At 32.8% G+C, this 22,786-nt stretch overlaps 1 protein-coding gene across 7 annotated transcripts in view; it reads left to right on the forward strand.

Moving 5' to 3' along the window:
- The window catches only part of TANK (TRAF family member associated NFKB activator), a 74,397-nt gene that overhangs the window by 44,925 nt on the left and 6,686 nt on the right, over window positions 1-22,786 (forward strand). For 3 of the 7 annotated variants that reach the window (XM_074337096.2, XM_074337104.2, XM_019727275.3), the window contains 4 exons: window positions 405-513; window positions 1,625-1,743; window positions 17,922-17,998; window positions 18,638-18,753. In XM_074337096.2, the coding sequence (XP_074193197.2) occupies window positions 405-513; window positions 1,625-1,743; window positions 17,922-17,998; window positions 18,638-18,753 (421 nt within the window). Of the gene's footprint in view, window positions 1-401; window positions 514-1,624; window positions 1,744-17,921; window positions 17,999-18,637; window positions 18,754-22,786 lie in introns of all 7 variants that reach the window. The other 4 variants (XM_019727273.3, XM_074337089.2, XM_019727272.3 and 1 more) reach the window with 2 other exon arrangements.

The raw sequence follows: 22,786 nt of genomic DNA on the forward strand, positions 1-22,786 counted from the left end.
ATCTTATCTTTTTTAAAGTTAGTGGGATATTTTTATAGAATAACTTAATATAGCATTCATTTTATCATTCAAGCCTTTTTTTTCTTGTTATTAAGGATTAACTTCTAAATTACAATTTGTGTCCTAACTGCAGAACCAAGAAACCATATGTTGATCTCTTAACTGAAATTTTTCTTTAAGATAATTTTTAAAATTTTACAGTGTTTCAAGTATTTTGAATCACAGATGTTTGTAATGATTATAAATACATTGCTGGAGCCAGTTTTTAGCTCACAAATAAATGCTCACCACCTGGGAAATAGTGATATGGGCAACTCCTATGTATACATAATTATTAATAAGACAGTAAATGTATGTACAGATATTTCAGTAAATATCAAACTAACTGGTTTTTATATCAGCAGACTGAGAACTATGAGCAGAGAATACGTGAGCAACAGGAGCAGCTGTTATTTCAACAAACTATTATTGACAAGCTAAAATCACAGTTACTTCTTGTGAATTCCAGTCGAGGTATGTTCATGCTAATTTTTTATGTATTTCTTGAACCACTTATAGAAAAGAAAGGTGGAAGCCAGGTTTTTCCATTTTATTACTCCTTTGTTTCTCATTAGTTCTGATATTTTAATAACGGTGGTACATTTACATATTATGTTTATTTAAGAAATGAACATTGCGGGATATGGGAAAATGGACATTCACATATCCTATATGGTGGAACTCTAAGTTGATAAAACCTCCTAGAAGACAATTTACCAATAAATAACAAAAGCTTTTTAAAATGTCAGTGCCTTTTAAGCCAAAAGTGTAAGTTCTAAGAATATAAGAAAATATTTGTTCAAGTCCTCGAAGATATGTATGCAAGCATGCTCATCACAACATAACTCTAATAATGAAAAACTAGAAATAAAGAAATGTCCAACAGTTAAATTACAGTCATTTATAAAAAGAATAGCTATGTAGCCAAGAAAAGTGATGATAATACATTAAACTTGCATGACATATGCTATATAGCAAAATAAGCAAAACAGGGTACAAAAATAAATATTTTATTTATGCAACAAAATGATTTTTGTGTGATATGTGCAGAAAAAAAAAAAAAAATCTCTGATAAAATATAAACCAAAATGGTAATAGGAATAACTCACAGGTGATAAAAATTGTAGATAGCTTTTTTGTTGTTGTTCTGTTTGGCATGTATGCTTTTTAAAATTTTTCTGTAATCATGGAGTAGTTATGTAAATGACTGTCTTAAGCATAAAATGCATACCTGAAAATATGACTTGTATAAAAGTTTAATTGCTATTACTGATGGTTCAGCTGCAAAGAGCATAATTCTAGTTTTCTAAATTCTACAGGTTTTATACACCACTGATTTTGTTAGAGTATGGGTTTTGTATGTTTAGTGGGAACGAAAAAAACAAATATGAAGCAAATATGCCAAAATCCAAATGGGTAAATCTAAATTGTCAAAGTAATTATTTTCTGAAGAATTTTTAAAAACTCATAGTTTAAAATCTCTGCTCTTTAACATTAGGGGTACGGATTTATATTCTTTTTCTTTTCCAGGTAGTACCAGAAACAAGGGTTTCCTACTTATGTCCAAGAGGGTTTTGTTTTACAGATAACAGTTATGGCTGTGTTCCCCTGCTTGAAGACAGTGAAGCAAGGAAGAATAATTTGACTCTTGACCAGCCACATGATAAAGTAAAATCAGGAATACCAAGAGAAAAAGAATCAAAGGTAGACTGCACTGCTGGCTTATTCCCTAAAGGAAATAAGAAATCAGGTTGCACAGACTTCTTGGATGATTTAGTCAGTATTTTATAATAACTTGGGTGGGCAGAAACGGGGGAGAGAGTGGACAAGGTTCTCTTAAACACTAACATTGCTTCTGCAAAAAGCAACGTTCAAATGCCGATACATAACACATCTTCCTCATTTTCCTGCAGGGGATCCACCACTGGAAGTCTAAACAGAAGTTTTGTATATACAGTTAAATGACTTGCATGTTCCTAAATAGAAGCAATATTTTCAAGTAAAAGAAAGGCTTAGGTTTCATATTTTCTAGTATTTTCTTTTCTGTATCACAGGCATTTAACAAAGAAATAAAAGATTTAACAAAGAAATAAAAGATTAAGTTAAGGTAGATAGTAAGATCCAGATAATTCTGGATCAGGAAAGAGCATTCCAGAGTTTTCCTCAATTGCCTGTGCTTAAATTAAAAAAAAAAAAAAAAAATCCACCTAACCAACTAATGCAGAAGTCTTCACTGAAGCAATATAAAAAGGCACATTCCATATCTGCAAGAAGACAAGTATTATAAAAGGATGTTCATGCTACATTGGTTAGAAACAACCTAAACATCCATCAATAGCAGAATGGTACCGCTTTACAATAAAACATTTTAGAAAAATTAAAATAAACTAAACATATATTAATATTCCTAGATTTCAAAAGATATGTTGAGTACAAAATGGAAATTACAAAAATGACAAAATGGGAATGATATAAATTTTTAGTTTATAAAACATGACATTTTTAATAAAAACACAAATATGTAGTAAAAGTATAAAAACATGGATAGGAAGGGTATACACATCTTTAGAAAAATGATCACCTCTACAGTTGGAGAGAGGAGACTGATTCTGAGAAAAGAGCAAATTGGCAAAATATTAACACTTTTAAAGCAGGGTAGTGGGTATATAGATGTATATTATTCCCCATGTTTTTTTGAATTATTTAAATTTATGTTTAAAAAGGAATTTTTTATTAAATTTATTGGGGTGACATTGGTGAGTAAAATTACGTAGGTACATTTCTGTGATACATCACCATATACAGAGAGTGTCAAAAAAATGTATACACATTTTAAGAAAGGAAAAAACTGTATTAATTGTAATACTCAATATATACCGATAACAAAAGATGAATACAAGTCATGTTTGACTTCTGCAATTACAAGAGGTGCTCAAAGTGGTTACCATTGGCGTCCAGACACTTCTGATTATGGCAAACTACTGCTTGAGTATAGATGACATGTCTTAAAATGTATATACATTTTTTTGGCATCCCTGGTGTTTGGTCCCCTAAAAAGGAATTATTTAAATGAGATGACTTGGGTTTTAGTAGATGAAATAGCTTTTGAATAAAATAAGATCTCCTAACAAAGAGGACTCTTAACATTCACAAGGCCAATTAAGTCAAGAGTGCTATATTTCTTTCCTTCTAAATAATGTAGATTTTGGCTTTGTCTGTCGAGATTATTCTGATCCCATAAAACTAAGACCGTCTTAACTTGTTTTTATTTAACTTCAAATCTGACAAATCCGATTTTGATATTTTTCTATAAATAAAAGTTTTAGAATGAGAAGTTCTCTGTCGTATCTCCCAGTTCATATTTTTTAATTCAGAATTATTGTTTTATCTAAAAATGCTGATAAACACAAGAGACCATGGTGCTGGAATATGTTCAGGTTTATTTTGCAAGAGACGGAATTCAGAAACAATGATTCTGACTTTTAGAATAATTTCATTATTGGGTCTATTATAGTACATTATAAAATCACTGACCGACTGTAAAATCCTGACAGAAATTTACTGCTTAAGTAAATAATAATTACATTCCCTTTTCCTGTTTAAAGGATGTCTAAATGTCATTATTTACTATTAATTTTTAATCAAAATTATGTTTATTCCAGTTATAACATTTCTTTGAAGATAATAAAACATATCCAGTTCAAAATATATAGACAGTATTTTTGAAAATAGCAGTCTTGGTTAGAACAAAAAGGATGATGTGAAAGACTTTTAAGATATGTTAATAATTTAGTTTATTTTATATTTGGATAATTTGTCATTATTTATGAAAGTTTCAGAGTTTATTTTTCAGTCAGTAAGTGTTCAAAGGAACTCTTCAACAGAATTAATTTTTTAATTACATTTGTTTTAATTTTGTAAGATGTCTTTTACCTTAAAATATATATTTGGACATCTAGGCTGAAATTAAGTAGAAGTAACAGGAATAATGTCAGAGATAGCTTATTTCCAAGAATTATTGATGTTGCATCAATTTTAGCTTCATTTGTGGACAGACAATAAGAGGAAAAATGATAAAGCTCTTTGTAAGAACTGAGTCTAAATTTAGTGAGTTCTCTTAATTATCTTTACTAATAGGGGAAAGAGTTATGTGACAGCCACATATATAATACTTTTAATAACTCATCAACTCAGTCTTCTAAAAATAAACTGTCTTGAATTTTAGCTTTTTCATCTTCCTTTATATATCCAGAACCAAAGTGCCAGTGAGCACCAGATATATAAGGGATTAAAGAGAAAGGGAAATATATTCTAAAAGAGGATAAGTTGAATTATTGAATATTTGAGAGTTGGCTGTATATTCATTGTAAAATATTAAGCCTGATTTAGAAAAATATTGCCCAATCAAGTACTGAAATTAAAATCTTTTCCATTGGCCTATGTTGATCTATACTTACATAGTTATAATTAAATTTGCTCTTAGGTAATACAAGTAAAATCCTTTTCTAAAGACCTTTGAATGATTTAGATATATTAGGGTTTTCTGAGATGAAAAAAATTCTATATTGGTTGATTTCAATTTTGTAAAAGTGTGTATCTATGATACAATACAAGAACTAGAAGGCAGAGTGCAAAAATGGCTAAGATAATAGTACTTTTTTTTTTCTATTTTCAGTATATTTTTATATTATTTGTCTTCTCAAAAATGAATTGATTTCTAGAAATCACATTCCCAATCAGTTAGCCTAGCCTCTGTAGTGAATTAGGAAATTAATAGAAATGCTTTGAACCAGTAACAGAAGGAAGCTAGTACCAACCACCCACGGTCCTTTCCTCCTTCTGTTTGGTGGGTGGTTTGAGGGTTTGTTTTCTTTAGACTGTTTATTTTGCTTAGGACTTGGTTAGACCATTTGAGAGGGAAAAGACCCATGGACATTTTGGCAAATGGCAAGCATGGCCGCCTTGGAGAATGAGACAAAGAGTAAAGAAGCGTATGTTGAGGGGAAAGAGTCCCTTTTAGAAAATTTTATTTGAAAACATGAAATTCACAGTTCAGCCTCTGTTCATGCTAATCCTACACAAACAGCATGCAGAATCCTTTGAGTTCTAAAAGGACATCCAGAAGTCAAGACAGAGCCCGTATCGTTGGATGACCTTCAGTACTCTGCTTACAGTTTAGAGACATTAGAGAAGTACTCAGTTCAGTTGGAGAAACAAAGATTTGGAGACTCAAAGCAGTTAGCAAGCATTATAAGACAATGTGAAGTCCAAGTTAATAGGACAAAATGAAATCCTAATTATAATTTATGGTGCAGATAAAACATATAGGACCTTATTTTAAAAATAACAATTCCGGTGAGCTCAAGGTAGCAGGAGCTCAGCATTTAGTTCAAGTAGGGAAAAGAAAACAAATTCTTACTTGTCCGTATCTTGCTGTGCATAGATACATAAACTTAAATTGTCTACAAGATTTTAATGGAGAAAGATTAATTCCTAGACAAGAAGCAGAATTATTCCATGCCACTTTTGAGAGCATTATGTAAACTGAAAGCTAAAACTGAGGAGTATGAAATTACTGTAATCTTTTTTAAGTGACATAATCATGACTTAAGAAGAGAGAGTGTTCCCTCCCTTTTTGTTACTTTATTCTAGAGACAGTCCTTCAGTGAGAGGCATTTACCAGTGTGTTCTTATTATTATGTACGAGTTCCAGCAGACAATGTATGAACTTTAACCCTGTTCTGCTTTCCGGCCTTCTGTAGCTTATAAAATAACACAAGTCTAGGTCTTGGATGGTATCCCCATCCTTGAACTGTTCATACGTCATGTACTCTAGACTTCGGGTGAAACTTTCACTTAGGGGTCTTCATCTAGTTTTAGGCCCCCATGGCTTCTCTCAACACTAGATAGTTTCTCGATTGCGAGTCTCTTAAACAGTATTCATGTGTTTGTTAAATTGCTGTATATCGTCTAGGTATCTGGTTTCATATATATTATAACAGCCTTAAAACAGAGGATCGTATACAGGTATATGATAAATATGTCTTTCGTCATTTGAACAAAAGTTAGAAATTAGACTGTTCGTGAAGATATGTAATTACCAAGTGATTTCTGTGGAAAAGTCAAATCTGGTTTACATTATCTAAACACAGTACATTTTCTAAGAGAGGAACTTGAAATAAATGTGACTGTTTATATTCATTACTCAACTTTGTAAAACAAACTGTCCCTGTATTCCTTTAATGCTTGATTCCTTCTTTTCATCATCTTTTATTAGGTAGAAATGGTGATTGTGCCCACATTGGCACATGTTAACCTATGCTAGGGCTTACAGAAGATTGGAGAAGGGTGTGTGTGTGTGTGTGTGTGTGTGTGTGTGTGTGTTACTTTGCCTTCTCAGTCAGAGCAAATGTCCCATTCCCCCTGGTGTTATTTCTAGAGAATGGATCAAATATACCTTATTTTTGTATGTAACACTTCTATATTATTCCTCTTTGGGGACTAGTCTTTGTAGATTCTCTAGTAGGATAATAATTAGAAAGAAAAAAATATCTTCAACCAGTGCATTCATTAAAGTTCATAGTTTTTTGCAAAGTATCATAATAAATGTATCACAAACTCTAAGAAAAAATATATTGATATCCAAAGCATTTTAATATATACATTGAAATTTCTGTTGCAGAAATTTTATTTCTGAATCTGAATTATTAATTCATCCTACCCCTTTCCTGTTCTGTGTCTCTGCTTTTTAATTCAATACATCATTTTAAGGGTTTTGCTCTGTCATAATACTGGAAATAATTTGGGGTAGGGGGAGGAAAATGAGAAGTAGCATATTACTTTTTAAAGTCTTTTCCCTGGCTTCTAAGCAAATTTGAGTATCTCTAGTGTGGCTTTTTTCCCTTTATTTCCCCCAACTCCTCCTTTCTCACATTTCCCATTTTTCTTTTTTCTACTCTTCTCTAGAACTCACAAAACAGAGCTTGTATATTTTTATTTAGCCCTGATTTCTCTTAACCAAAGCATAAGAGGCTATTCTCTCAACCTCAATAGGTTACGATTAGCCATCCAAAACCATCCAATGTAGTTTCTCTTATTAATATATTGTAATCTGTCATCCTAAAAGTTTTCAAAATCTGTTTTGAAGATACTCGTTTTTCAGTATTACAAAATGTGTGTGGTTTTTTTTTTGTTTTTTGTTTTTTTGGTTGTTGTTGAATTATGTGAAGAAAATCCAGCTTCACACAGATATGTAGTTGAGAAAGGGAAGAGTATTTTAATAACCTATTTAGAAATTGTGGATATTTTTCTTTAATACTACGCCAAAACTCAAGAAGTAGTAGCTTAAGTGTTACCTGCAGTATAAAAGCTGAAACTAATGAACTGTCTGCTACATTAAAAGCAATTGATCTGTCTGGTACTTTGAATCTATCTTTTTCCTCTACATAATTTTGTAGCATCATGAATTGTTCCTTTGGAAAATAGTGGTTCACTGATCTATGCAGGTCTTCCACATATTGAGTTAGTTCATCATATATTTTTAATCACATTTTCATTACTGATCTTATTAGAAAAGTCTTTGAAGTACTGGACAGCTGTCAAGCTTACTGTAATGGGTACTGATGTCCCAAAATTTTAATTTTCAAGTGAAAACCTAAATTTTTTCATGGATATCAAATCTTGTCAGTTGTTTTTTTGTTTTGTTTTGTTTTTTAAGTGAAAGGCTAACTTCATTTGCTTATGAGAAAATGTCTGAATAACCATGCTTGCATGTCAGTCATTCTTTCAAGTGAAAATGGTGTTCCATTAAAAAGTGGCTAGTTCAGCTTGCAACTCAAACCATCGCACAAGTGTTTTTCCCCAAGTCAGCCCTTCTACTTCAGTGTGAAATGCAAGCCCTTTTGTGTGTATTTCTCATTTTGTCATACAGAATGTTAAAAATATGTTAATATATAACTTGGGATCAAAATTCCATAAAATTAATAATTGTTACTGCCTCATCAAGGACATTCTTGGGTGACATTGGCTTTTTTTTTTTTTTTTAACTGGGACTGTGGCATTGAAGAATACAGTTACTATAGTTTGGTACCATGGCCTTGGTCATACTCAGGCACCAGCAGTTTTACTCACCATTGCTTTTGTATCATCAGTGTAAGTGCCAACACAGTAAAAAAGAAATAATATCTAACATTATTGTGACAGTGGTTGACTGCATGGATGTCAGGGTCTGGGATTTGATTTTACCCTAACAGGCTAATAAGTTAACCAGTTACTGCTTCATGGATGCTGGAAGAAGACATGCGACTCCTAGATCAGAGAAAAAAGTCTTTATTATTCATAGTACAGCAGGCAACAAGAGCATTATCTTTGCATTGGTGCCACCTAGGGAGTGACATGGTAGACCAGATGGATGCCTGGACATGCAGTGGTTGCATTAAAGGAGAAGAACATTGAGCTTGGGAACCTCACCATTTTATAGCAAGTAGTAAGCAGCCTGTTCATTATCTGAGAGGGACATGTGATACCTCATTCTTCAAGTTTTCCCTCTACAAGCATAACCCCTGAGAAATATCTCAGGCCTTGTATTCTTGGCATGCACTACAAAAATATGCAGGGATACTCAGGGGCTCTGCAGATTCTCTCTCCCAACAGTGGATCCCTTGAAAGGATCTCAGGACCTCCAAGGGATCCTAGATCAAATTTTAAGAACCACTGGTTTTACCAGATTTTAATGTCCTGTTAGAAAAGTCATGTTGCCTTTTTCTCAGTAAATTATTTACTTTTCATCCTACTAAAAAAATGTCATGCTCTAAGACTATTCTGGTATCTCCTCAGGAACCCTCATTCTTACATAGAGGTCATATTGGTTGTTCATCAGTCATTTTTACATTTATTGGATAATAAATTGTTTTACATCTTTATACTTTAAATCACGATACCTGTAACTTACTCCCAGTTACTTATCTGTATACCTATTACATTACGTCTAGAGCAAACTCGAATTTTCACTCTGATCTATTAAAACATAGTGTGGTGCCTACGTACTTATGTACTCTGGTCATTTTTAAAGGCTCAAGAATGTATTATAGGATCTGAAATCAACAGTAAGAAAACCACTTAACTTCCTTTAACCACAGAATCTCTAGCTAGCACTTTTCCCAATATAGTATTTAACAAGCTCTTACTGGATTTGCTAGAAATTGGCAGGGGAATGGAGGGGAAGGCTTCCCTAATTTTCATTTGCACCAATATCTCATGCTCTCTAAACTTCTCTGTTGCTTGCTTAGGTAGTCTTGCTATATTATTAAAGCTGACTTTTTCCCTGAGAGATTTTTTTCTTGGCCATTTATACATCTTTCCATATGCTTGATAATTTGCTCTAAGATAAATAGATATGCCCCAAAATTCTAATTAAACTATTGTAAAGTATATCCCAGGCATTCTATATGTCATTACCCTGTGATTTTTTTTTTTCTTTCTTTCCTAATAAATCCCTTTTGGAAAACCAAATAATTCTGAGATGGGTATCTTTTTGTTTTCTCTCTCCCATTGTGTTTATCAATAGTGGAGTGATTTTTGTATTTCAACTAAGTTTTCATCTAAGTAATTATATATCGGATGGTTTACCCACTCTTATTTTTATTCCTAATTGCTCCCCACTGCTTAACATTAAGGACAGCATGTTTCGCTGTACATTTCATCCAAATAATGCTGTAGGGGGTCAGTGACTTGTCCATATTCCCTGAAAGTGTCATCTGGAATGTATTCCTGCTGGGTGACAAAATGGCCACAGTGAATCTTTTTCCTTCTTGCCACTACTGATTGAACATTATCTCCTCCTCTTTCCCCATTCTGCAGCCATTCCTGTCCCTAGCTCTTGCTTCTCATTTTATCCTGAGGACAAAGTGATTACATTTTTATAAAGCTGAATCTAAAACTCTCTCCGTGCTTTTCTGATAAGTGTCTATCCCTTTTTGACAAGAAAAATATATTAGATCTTGGTAATTAGCTGTTTTGACTAACTTCTTTTTTGGCAAAATAAAAGGTTGTTTTGGGTTTTACTGTTCCAGGAAAGTCTAATCTCAGTTTCTTTAAGGTTTTATCTTGCCTTAATATTTTTTGATGCTAAGGAGGATGGCCTTAACGTTAAAAAAATGGGAATAAAGATGAGAAATGTGAACCAGATATTGAGGGCAAGGTGATTATATTATGTTTTAAACTTTGTGGTCTATAATAGACAACAAGTGAAAATGTATTGGATCAAAAGAGAATTGAGAGTGGCTATCGAGAGAGGGTGAGCATGAAGATACAGACTTTAAGGATGAATATCAATAGACTTGACATGAGAATAAAAGATAACAAGGGTGTCTAATGAGGGAAGAACAGTGGGCCCATGTCTGAACCTTATAGAATGTCCACATTTATGGACTACAAAGAAGAGGGACCAATAAAAATACTGAAACTTAGAAAGAAAACCTAAATATATCAGTTGCCAAAAAAAAAAGTTTCGAGGAGGAGAAGCTGGTCAGTAGTGAAATACTGTCAAATGAGCATTAAACAGAATGAGAGCTTTGGGAAAAGCGATTGGATTGGTGATTGTCATCTCTGGAAAATCATTGTGAAATTTCAGAAGAATGGAGGAATTTAAAAAAAAACAAAAAAAAAAAAACACCTGAGTTTGGGAGTTCAGTTTCTGTTCTAAAGGAATGGGTACTGAACAAATCCTCTATAACTAACAGTAATAACTCTCTATATTAACAGTAATAACATACAAAAATTAACTACCTGAGGACTTTGGAGACTGAACTTCGCACATTTTGGAGGGGAATCAAAATGTGGACCAAGTATGAACTCAGGGTAAATTCCCAGTTTTCTGTGATTTTTTTCCCTAAGGGTGGCCACAGTTGGCTGAAATTCCAATACAAAGCCCCACCATCTTTCTGGCTGGAAGAACCAGGAAGGAGAATGAGTCCAAAATAACCATGGTCACCAAAGTGTGAGGAAAGAAGCCCCAGAGAGGAGAGAGCCAGAGGAAAACCCTACTTTCTGTGTGTAAACTCAGCCCAAGTCTCTGGCTATCCCCTGAACCCATGGATGTGTAGGTTCACAGGATAGATAGCCAGAGGCTTGAAGGACTGAACTGAGATGTGAGCTACTGTGCTTCAAAGATGTGACAGTTTGGAGTCTGAGCCTAACCAACTTAATTGCCTACAAACACATCAGTACCCTTCAGCACCATGTAATATCTCCACAGCATAATATTCACAATGTTAAGAGTACAGTCCAAAATTATTCAACATATAGAGAGTCGAGAATAGCACCCATTTTCAAGGGAATAGATACCAACCCTGATATGATCCAGATACTGAAACTGCAAGACAAGGATTTTAAATCAGCTACTATAATTATGCCCGCTCTTCTATTAAACGATAGTTAGGGAGGCGAGGAAAGGAATTACGGTTTTGAAAGGATAAATTTAACAGTAAGATACTCCATTGTCATGCTGTCGAATGGTTAACTTCTAATAGCAAGTTTGAGAAATAGACTGTGAAACTTTGGTTAAGAAACTATTGCAAATTGCCTATGTCGACAAGTGAACTGGTTTGGCAGAACTTGAGAAATCTTTCTATGTTATTTTTGCATGTAAATTTCTACTTGTACATTCTTGAGCACAAAACAAGCCATACCAAAGGGTTTTTACCCCAGGCAATATTTAAACAGCAAAGCTTGGCTTATAACTACTCTTCAGTAAGAAATATATTTGTTGTATGGCAGACAGGTTTTAGAATCTTAAAATTATTTTGAATTCGTGCAATGTGTAGATGTTACCCTTCTATAACTACCTTACCAGATAACCTACTGTACTGCTTCGCTTCTCTAGTAGCCAACCAAGCCCTGTGCCTGCTAAGAGCCTAGGTTCCAACTGCAGCTACTCCAACTACTAGACCTGTAGACAAATTATTTGACCTCTCCACAGTCTTATTTACTATAGCAAACTTTAAAATCAAATTAAAGTACTTAACTCACAAGATTATGTGGATTAAGTGAAATAATACATGCAAATTGCTTAAATAATATCTATTTTCATGAATGTATTTTCTGTTCACCATGGTAATGGTATAACAAAATGTGTAGTTAATGGAAAGGATTTTCACAGATCAGTTCATTTCAAATGTAGTGTTTGGAGAAGGGATGAGGGGCCAATGGGAACCTTATTTTTTTTAATTGGTCATTTAATTTATTCACTTTCTATTTTGCATAAAAAGCATCCCCACCATTAGATGTTTCTTCCCATTAAGAAAATAAACTCAGAAGGACATGCAAAAGGCACCTAAAAGACTCAGAGTAAAAGACTCAAAAGACAGACAGTGGGAAAGTATTAATCTCACTCTGCTTAAAATTAACTTCTTAGAATTAAAATTATAGTAATTGTGGCAGTACTGGTAAAGGATTTTAACTTTTTTTTTTAAAGAATGTTTTATTGTCACATTGAACTGATAAGAGATTTTTGGGGGATTTACATTAAACCAGAACCCTGTAAAGAACTTGGAAGTAATTGGAGTATTTAATTTTATTTTTATATTGTTTATTTTCTTGCCACTTCCTTCAGAACTCTGGGATGGATCCCATTTTGCCCTGGAATTGTTCCCGAACTGGCAGTGGGTTTGCCTAGCACACTGCATTCATGCAGAGCAGACAAGACTTCTAGAATTTGTGTTCCTCTTGCTTTGCTAGATTTTCAGTAATGTTAATGAGGGTGAGAGAAGCACAGATTTCACGTGGCCATAAATTCTTGTAAATGCAATTGCCTTATATTTTTTAAATTTACCTTTTGTCCTCAAACTTTCCTTTTACTGTGCTTTTATAGTTCTTATCAAATCTCTTTTTTGTATTTATTTTCTGTTTCTACTTTGTACTTTAATCTCCTCATGTCTCAGCCCTTTTCTCACTTTCTCCCTAGTTCAACCATATTCAGTGTTTGAATTTAAGCATAACATCTTTGTCTCAATGTGTCTAAGACTGGTTAGGAAATATTCAACCTGTTTCTCCTTTGACATTTCAGTCTTAGTTTTAAAAATCTGAGTTATAAGTGAATCCTTATTTTCACTTTCTTTTTCCACTGCTCATTTCTTTCCTTTTGCCATAGTAAATTTTATCAAGCTAGTATTTATAACTATTCCACAGTTTATATTCCCTTTACTAATTCATGCCATCTCGCCTCAGTTTATTTCTTGGTTTACATTGTTCCAGAAAGGAGTATAATTGTCTTTTTTTGTTTTAAAAGCATAATTCTATTAAGCCTTATCCAGAAGTAAAATCAAATATTAGCTACACTCGGGTGCCTAATCTATCTAAAAATATTCCTTTTGTATGCAAGGATCTCAGCTAAAGTTTAGAGGCCGTCTTTGATACCGTGTTTCCCTGAAAATAAGACCTAGCCGGACAATCAGCTCTAATGTGTCTTTTGGAGCAAAAATTAATATACTACCCAGTCTTATTTTACTATAATGTAAGACTGGGTCTTTAATATAATATGATGTGATACAATATGATGTGATATATGACATAATAATATAATACCGGGTCTTATGTTAATTTTTGCTCCAAAAGACACATTAGAATTGATTGTCCGGCTAGGTCTTATTTTCGGGGAAACACAGTATGAACACTGGAATAATGTGATAGTCATTGCTATTGGTCAAATACATATCGTTGGACACTTACCACCTATATTCAGTATTAGGCTTTAAAGTTTAGATTCCTTCCATATGAGAGAATATACACTATTGAGTTTAGTATTATCTTCAAAAGTTTCATAACTCAATTTAATTTGCTGACTTTAGTTGCTTAATATTTTTAAGAAAAAACATTCTAAATTAAAATTTTCATCGTACTTCTTTTTTTCCCTCCAGCTTTATGGAAGTATAATTGACAAATAAAAACTTGTATATATTACAGTGTACATGATTTGATACATATGTACACATTATGAAATGATTTATCACAGTCAATCTAATTAATATATCGCTTCGCATAGTTATCTTTCTTTTTTAATGTGATGAAAACATTAAGATTTACTCTCTTAGAAAATTTCAAGTGTACAATATAGTAGTATTAACTATATCACTAATGCTGCACGTTAGAGCTCCAGAACTTATTTGTCCCATGTAACTGAAACTTTGTCCTCTTTGACCAGCATCTCCCCATTTCCCCATACCCCTAACCCTGGCAACTACCATTCTATGAATTAGACTTTTTTAGATTCCACGTATAAGTAAGATCATGCAGTATTTGTCTTTCTGTGCTTGGCTTATTTCACATAACATAATATCCTTCAGGTTCATCCATGTGGTCTTGAGTGACAGAATTTCTTTTTTTAAGGTTGATATAGCCTTAAAATATTCCTACATATTTAATATCCATATATGTGTGTATATATCACATTTTCTTTACCCAGTCATTCACCAATAGACACTTAGGTTGAATCCACATCTTGACTGTTGTGAATCATTTCTGTATTTTTCAGATTGGTTTATAAAAGGAATAAAATACTTCCACTTATAGTACCAAATATTTTAAAAGGTAAACATTAGGGAAAATACACATTTCTTTCTTTGGGATGTTGATACCCAACAGATCCTGCACTCTAACACAAAAATATTTTCCATTACCTTTGCGTTAAGAATAAATCTGGCTTTGAACTAATGAAGTATTAGCCGTGTTTTGTTTTTTCCCCTTAAATAGGATTGCTTATTCAAATAGCCCTTGAACATACATTTTTTCATAATACTTATCTAGGAGTTGGGTAAATTGATTTACATGTATTAAGCTTAAGTTGATTTACATATACTAAAACAAAATTCTCCCATTTCACATAAAAGGAAATTTAAGAAATCATTTCACATCTTCCAACTGTTTCAAATGGGTTTATCTTAATGATTTAGTTGAATGATTTATCCAGCGCCATACTGGAAGTGTAAATGAAAAGTACGACGTGTAAAACTCTTATTTCAGTATTCATTCCACAAGTTCGGCATTTCCAAACTAGTACTTGGAACAGTTTATAATGTTAAGTATTTTAAGTTTTGGTACCTCAATATAAGTTCATTTGTTGAATGATTTAATGTTTAAAATCTCCTAAAATATAATGTTCAAAGTTCCTTGCTTTCTTATTTGAAGTTGCAATAACTCAACTCCCTGCAGCACAGCATCCACCAGGATAATTTTGAGAATAGAAAAAACAATACAAGCTATCTCCTCTAATGCTAACTTACTCTCTGGGATGCTCAACAAACTGAGTAATCATCATTAAGTAAGATAATTTAGCATTGAAAGGAAAGTTTTAGTTTCTGGGAAAAGTGTTGGAGTTGCCATTGACTAGAATAATCCTAAATTCTTTCAAAAATTAAACAGTCATTTTCAGAAAGATGTGTTAGATTGCTAAAATGGAAAATAGCTTTAACATGATACATCTTTTATAAATAAACCCTACTTCAAAATGTCTGTCAAAGTTTTTGTTTTTTTGTTTTTGGAACTGACATGTTAAAAGGTCCCTTTTTGAAATTTTGTCTTGTGATGCTGGGGACCTAAAATTTTTATTCAAAATACATCAACAGATTTATTTGGTATGAATGATAGAAGATGCAATGTATTGTTTAGTACAATTACTAATACTTTTCTTCAATAATAAAAACAGTAAGCAGAGCTCAATAATAATAAGCAGAACTGTACTTCTAGTCCCAAAGAAGGTGAACACCTTAGATACTTCCTAGAAATTCCTCAATAAATGAGTCCTCCCTTTACTCCCTACCAGTACATCCAAGGATCTTTTTCACATAAATGCACTCATACCAATAATCAAATCTAAACATCACAGAAATAAGTTGACGTGTTATTTGCCAAGCCAAAGAACGGTTTATTACCTTTCCCTTCACCTCCTCCCTCTGACCCTTTAGTTTTTACAGTTTAACATCAGAAGCAGTCATTCCTAGTTTATGTCAAAATCAGTACTTTGAAAATTAGAGTAGTCTTTATCACATTCTGTAAGTGTCTTCATTTTTAGGCTTAAATTACAGAGTACTATTTTTGGTTCTTTCTAGCTTCCAATAAATATTTCTTCATATTGAGAATTTCTAGTAGTAAAATTTAAAGGATTAATCATTCCATTTAATTTAATTACTTATTTTTATGATTTGTTTAATTCATTAAATTGTCAAATGTTTCTATTCTCCTAATATTACCTCTGTTGATAAAGATTTAGTATAATCTTTTAAAGGTTCATTTTCATACTTGTACATCCTGAATGGTTGGCTAGATTTAAAATGTTGCCTTTCTTCCTAGTCCACATTAAAAGCCACTGAGTGTTCTAACTGCACATAACACTAAAGAAATACTTTGTCTACCACTTTTAGAAACAAACTGTGAATGTGAAAATGTCTTCTGATGTGACTCCTATTTTATAAGCCCAGTAAAGCAGTTGTAATCCAGAAGAAGACATGACCTAAATGTTTGTCAAATAAAAAGTTTGCAGCAGCAAATTATCTTTATTTTACTTTAGCTTGACAACATAAGCTATAAAATCACAAATTGTTTGGGTTGCCAAGATTTTATTTTATTAATTACTGTAAAGTCATACTCTATTTTAAAAATGTAAACCAAACACTGGTATTTAGAAAATACCATATTATGTTAGAAAGCATTTTGAAAAGCTACATTAGAAAAAGCTGGAAAAGTATAGCAATAAACTAAAATAAATTGGAAAATATGTTAATTTTAAGAACAGCAAACAGGAATCAAGTCTTAATAAAGAACAAATAGACTCCTAAGAAATTGAAAGAACTTTTCAATTTCAAACAAGATTAAAAGGAGATGTCTCAGATGACAAAAAACAATGAGGTAAAGTCACTCATGTTAGTAATAGCTATGATGACCTTAATTGAATAAAATCTAAAAAGTTACTACGTAAATATAAATGTCCACTGGTTTGAATTTGAACTTATATATATAAGACCTATACAGTTTGGGCTGAATTATAATTTATGAGTGTATAATATTAGAATTTCTTAAAATCTTTGAATTTGTAGTTTTTTAGCTTTTTAGGTAAACAGAGTTTTCTAGGTATATTGAAGATTTTAAAAAAATCTAAACCATATAGTTGATCATCATGTTTTTCAGTGTTGACTTTTAAATGGTAGGATAAATGTAATACCAGTGTAAGCCACAGGGTGGGAGTGAAAGGCAAGAACTTGTGTTAAAGTAGCTTAAATCCCTAATTGGCACTATCTTTAAAATACTTGTTAAATGCTAATACTGTAGCTTGGTTTTCTTCCTCTTATACAGCTGCATTCCTCAGCAAAGAATCTCTAACAGAATATAGAGACATTGATTTAAATGTTTAGGCCAATAATGGAAAAGAGGTACAAACACACAAATAGATTTTTTTTCCTAGTTTCTGATCATATCAGGTGCTACTGGTGATCAGAGGAGCAATTTTGATCAATACATAAATTTGAGGAAATTCCTTGAATTATCAGTATTGGAAATAGTAATTGAAGACAACAGTTCATATCTTCATCCTATTATTCTACCTTCATTTTTCTTTTTCCCTGATGGTTCTCATTTAAAGAAAAAACATCTATTGTACTATATATGTGTGTATATATGTATGTATATATCTATCTAGGTATGTGTGTATATATATGTGTGTGTGTGTATATATATATATGTGTGTGTGTGTGTGTGTGTATGTATAAATATATCTGTAAGCTACCTAAACTTATTTTTCAATGAGGAATATAAATTTTCCATTGTGTTTTCTGTTAACCCAGTTTCATTTGAGTTTAGAAGCAATTTAAAGTGGTAATCATTTTTGTATCTTTAAGGAAAGAAGACAAGAAGTTTCTTCTCCTAGAAAAGAAACTTCACCAAGGAATCTTGGCATTCCTTTATTCCATGAAAGGTAGTTCTTTCTGTATCCTTTTTTGCCAACTCTGAAAATTATAAATATTGAAATGCATTCTTATGTACATAGTTTTAAATTTTAGCAATTGTAAGAAAATTGAGCAGCCTCTTAGAACTAGAAAAAACCAACCCAAGCCTCCTCCATATTAAAACGACCTAGTAAGTCATACAGTTAATAACAGAAATGGGTCTAAAAACAGAATTCTCTAACGCTCTAATATTTTAATAGACCAAGTATTATGGCTGCATTGTTTTATACAGACAGCTCTTAATGTGAACCTTATCAAAGTGAAAAATACTACATTTTCTTCTTAAGAAGCTTACAGTGAACAAAAGTCAATACATTGAAATACCTAATGTGCGAATGAGAGAGCCAGCATAAGTGTGATATATGAATAAGTAGATATGCCAGTCTGCGCTACATACATGTATTAAAACTTATAATTTTTCACCTGGCTCTCCAAAGATTAGAATTTTTTTTAACATTTTCTAGGAATTTAAAATTTTTTTTAACTAAAGTTAAAATCTTTCAATAATTATTTTGTGGTACACAAAAAAAGTGCTATATACGTTTAATTATGATTTTAAAATGTTTGAAGATATAGCCTTACATTTTTAAATATTGATTTATTTTTAGCAGTTATCTAGAGAAGACTTTCTGGGACCTGAAAGAAGAATTTCATAGAATATGTATGCTAGCAAAAGCACAGAAAGACCACTTAATCAAACTTAGTATACCAGCCACTGCAAATGGTAAGGTTTGATTTAATGTTATATTAAGTTTACTGGTTGAAATTGATTTCTTTTTTATTGTGAAAATATTTCTAAATGCTTATTAAATGCCAAGGATCTGCAACTTGTACTTCACACCACTTATAATTGGTAAGTGCTGTTTAAGTTGTGTAATGTATTACGTTATATAATTAATGGCTTTTTCCTGTCTCTCTTTATTGTGTGTGGTAAGATATAGATTGAATTGAATGACATAATTTAATTAGAAGTTTCACCTTGGAAAAAATACAAAATAAATATAGGCTGTATCTCTCAAAAGTTTTCAGTTGCTATTTGGGGTCTTACTAAACATAAATGAAAATGTTAGTAACCAACCTTGAAGCTGCACTACCATATATAAGCTAAGTAAAATTATAACATCAAGTTTGTTTTTAACTTCTGCCTGAAAATTAATTGAACACTATGGATAGATTCTTGTAATTTGGTTTGCGATATAAACATTACACATTTCACGAGGCCAGTTCTGTTGGAGGCACAAAGTACAAATTTATTAAAAAAAAGAACTTAAAATGAACATCTGTTTTACACATGTGTTAACAGTGTATTCTTTAAAAGCTCCACCATTCCCTAAAACCCTAGACTCTTCCAGGTGTTTGCATCAGTTCTATATGAATGGCATAATACTCAGCATTGAATCTAGCTACCAAACACTTCTGTAAGCAAAAAGAAGGTAAACTGATCACTTAGGATAAATTCTCATTTACCCTTGTGATTTGAGATATTCTGCATAAAATTCCCAAGAGATGTGACTAACAGTTTTTACTCTGAAAGACGTTGCTGCAGTGCTAACGCCCCTTTAATTAAAGATCACTTTCCATACCTTATAGCTCTTATATCTAGGCTATTTGAAAATCATTCTATAGTATAAATGCATTTTTTTCTTACTACTGCCATTTTATTTTCAGAAAAGGTACACAATGTGATGTTAGAAGAGCAAAACAATCTTTTTAGATACATACAATTTATTGCTTCTGCTGCCTTCCTCCTACCTCTCCAAAAAGAACTCCAATTTTTCCATCTTAATTTTTGTCATTTTCATTACAAATTTATCTTTTTTGCTGAACAAAGACGCTAAGTACTTCTGAAGTCAAACAATTCTTTTTATTTAAAATATACTAGCTTTAGAAATGTAGTACCTAGAATTCATAAACATGATTTTTGATCAGCATCTTATCAAAACATTGGATGGTGATATATTCATTGGCCCTATCCCATTATCAATGGCTTAATACTTTGACCATTTTTAAATTGCCCAAGTCTAACTCTGAGTATGTATCTGTCAACTAGAACACTGAGTGTTTGACTTCAATTTCTTCCACTGAAACTGCTTCCTAACATTTTTCTTATGCTTTATATTAACTGTCACAAATAATAAATACAGCATTATTTTTGAAATGTTTTAGATCTGTTGTGCTACAGATTCCAGTGATGTTTTGTTGGGTACAAAAAGAAACCAAAATAGCAACTATAATGCTTCTGACAGTAGTAAATCAAAAGGGAAAAGAAAGTAAAAGAAATATTTGGGAAAAAGATGACTGTGTGGGGTTTCTTTAAGAATGAACACTACATTGAATGAAAATATAAAGGAACTATTTCAACTGTGATTTGCAAAATACATCTGGGAAAAGTATACTTAACATTATTGTCCGTATGGTTTTTTGTTGTTGTTAAGATTTGATTTTTACTTTTAAATAAACAGATGTAATTCATGAAAATTGCTGAGTGAGTAGAATTGTACATTTCTTTTTTATTACTTTCTTTTTTCTTCTCATCCACATAATAGCTTTGAGAAGGGAATAAAGACAAAATGTATATTAAGCAAATGTGGCTTCAAAAAAAAGCAGTATTTAGTTTATAAAAGAGAGTCCTATTCCAGTGGTGATCAGGATAAAAGAATATAGGATTAGAGGTTACAAACAACCATCAAATCTTTTTCTTTCGTCAATATACAAGGGAATTAAATTGTAAAATAGTTTAAGTGGGCAGCCTGTACTTAAAATTTAAAAATCTAAAAATGTTTCTCATTTTACTGTTTTTCCTTGCAAAAATAAGTTTTCTTACAATAAACAAAATAGAAAAGCAATTTGCTTACCTGATCATGGTTCTCTGTATAGTGTTAGGATGACAAGTGCTTACAGCACCTCGTCTGAGTTTTAAGTTTTCTAAGCTTTGATTTTATAGTACCCTTTTTGGGGGGTGGGGGAGGGTAGATAGTAACTCCCATTGCTTGAGCAGATTAATTCAGAAGATTTTAATGTAGCCGGGATATGCCAGCTAGCTATCCTGAAAGAAAATATCTGCTTTATTACAGCTGTTTGGGTTTCCATGTTTTGTTCACAGGGAGGATATATCAACTACTGGAAAAGAAATTCAAAGTACTTTTCTGTCATTTTGTGAATTCTTCTCTATGTACAGAAAGCATCATGTTCAAATTAGCAAAATGGTTCCGGGCACAGGCTCTACAGTTAGGCTGCCTTGGTTCTTGTACCAGACCTACTGTGTTTCCCCAAAAATAAGACCTAGCTGGACAATCAGCTCTAATGCATCTTTTGGAGCAAAAATTAATAAAAGACCCGTTCTTGTATTATGTTATAGTAAAATAAGACTGGGTCTGATAATTAATTTTTGCTCCAAAAGACGCATTAGAGCTGATTGTCTGGCTAGGTCTTATTTTCAGGGAAACACAGTACCACTCATTCATTAGCTATACAGCCTTGGAATTACCCCTCCTTGTCTTGGTTTCGTTATACGTCAAGTGGGGATAATGTGCCTACCACGTGAATATTTTGAGTATTAAATGAATTAATGCACATACAGTGATCATAATAGTGCCTGGCACATAGAAGTGCTATTAACATTAATAGTTGTCATTATCAGCAGCAGCAGATTCTTCTACATTCACCCTCTTCTCCTTGCAAAGATCATTTTGATAAATGTTTCTTCCTTCTCAGGTGTTACAGAATTTGAGTACCTCAACAGTTGGTTTTTCTGGCTATTTTATAGGATTTTTTACCACTCTTATATCTACTACCAGGAAAATGACTACTTGAGAGTTAACGGACTTTAAGAATCTCAGAGGACAAAGAAATCCTGCTAAACAGTTGAGCTTGTTCTCAATTACTGTACCATTCCTAGTCCCGAATTGTCTAGTAAATGTACATTATTATACTAAGCTCTGTAGGGAAGAGAATACAGATTCATTCAGAATGCATTTATTGAGAGCATACTATGTGCCAGGCTCTGGGCAGGGTATTGGGAATAAGTGGACCTCAAGAAACCTACTTTCATGGGAGAAAGAGAGAGATGCTTACAAATACAATGCAGAGTATTTAGTCTGCAGAGCACTCCAGAGTCATGCCTAAACCAGTCTTGGGAAGCCAGAGAGAGCCATCCAGAGAAATCAATGTTTAAGCGAAGAAATGAGGAACAAATAAGAGTTAGGCAAACAGTAGTGGGAGGGTACACTTCGGGCAGTCTGCACAGTATGTGCAAAGACCCGAAGACAAGAAAGACTGGCTATTTTGGAGAATTCTACCAAAGTTTATTATAGCTGGAGGGTGGAGTGAAACAGGTATCGTGAGAAGTGAGAGCATGGAGAAGTGACCAGGAGTCAATCATGAACAGTTTTATATGACTGAGGGCTGAGGGCCTTGGAGATCCACGAAAAGGTTTTGTTAGGAAGGTAACACGACCAGGCTTGTACTTGAGAAAAACTGAGGGAGGGTGGGCGGGGAAGCAATGTAGAGAATGGATTGAATATGAGATAAATTTAGAGTCAAGGAAGCAGTTCAAAGGCTATTGTAATAATCCAATAGTAGAAGACGGTATGTACTAAAGAGCGGCAGCGAGTGTATAACAGGGTGAACCAAGGAAGTTGGTTGCATTGTGCTACCATCATGTCCAAAAAGAAAATACTGTGTTGGAACATGCTATGGCATGAGACTGCAACAACCAGAGGAAGGGAAAGGAAGTGACAGTAAGTGCCCACTGCCCT

This window comes from Rhinolophus sinicus, chromosome 17 (assembly GCF_057876585.1).
Source record: "Rhinolophus sinicus isolate RSI-liver-muscle chromosome 17, RSI-T2T, whole genome shotgun sequence".
NCBI lineage: Eukaryota > Metazoa > Chordata > Mammalia > Chiroptera > Rhinolophidae > Rhinolophus > Rhinolophus sinicus.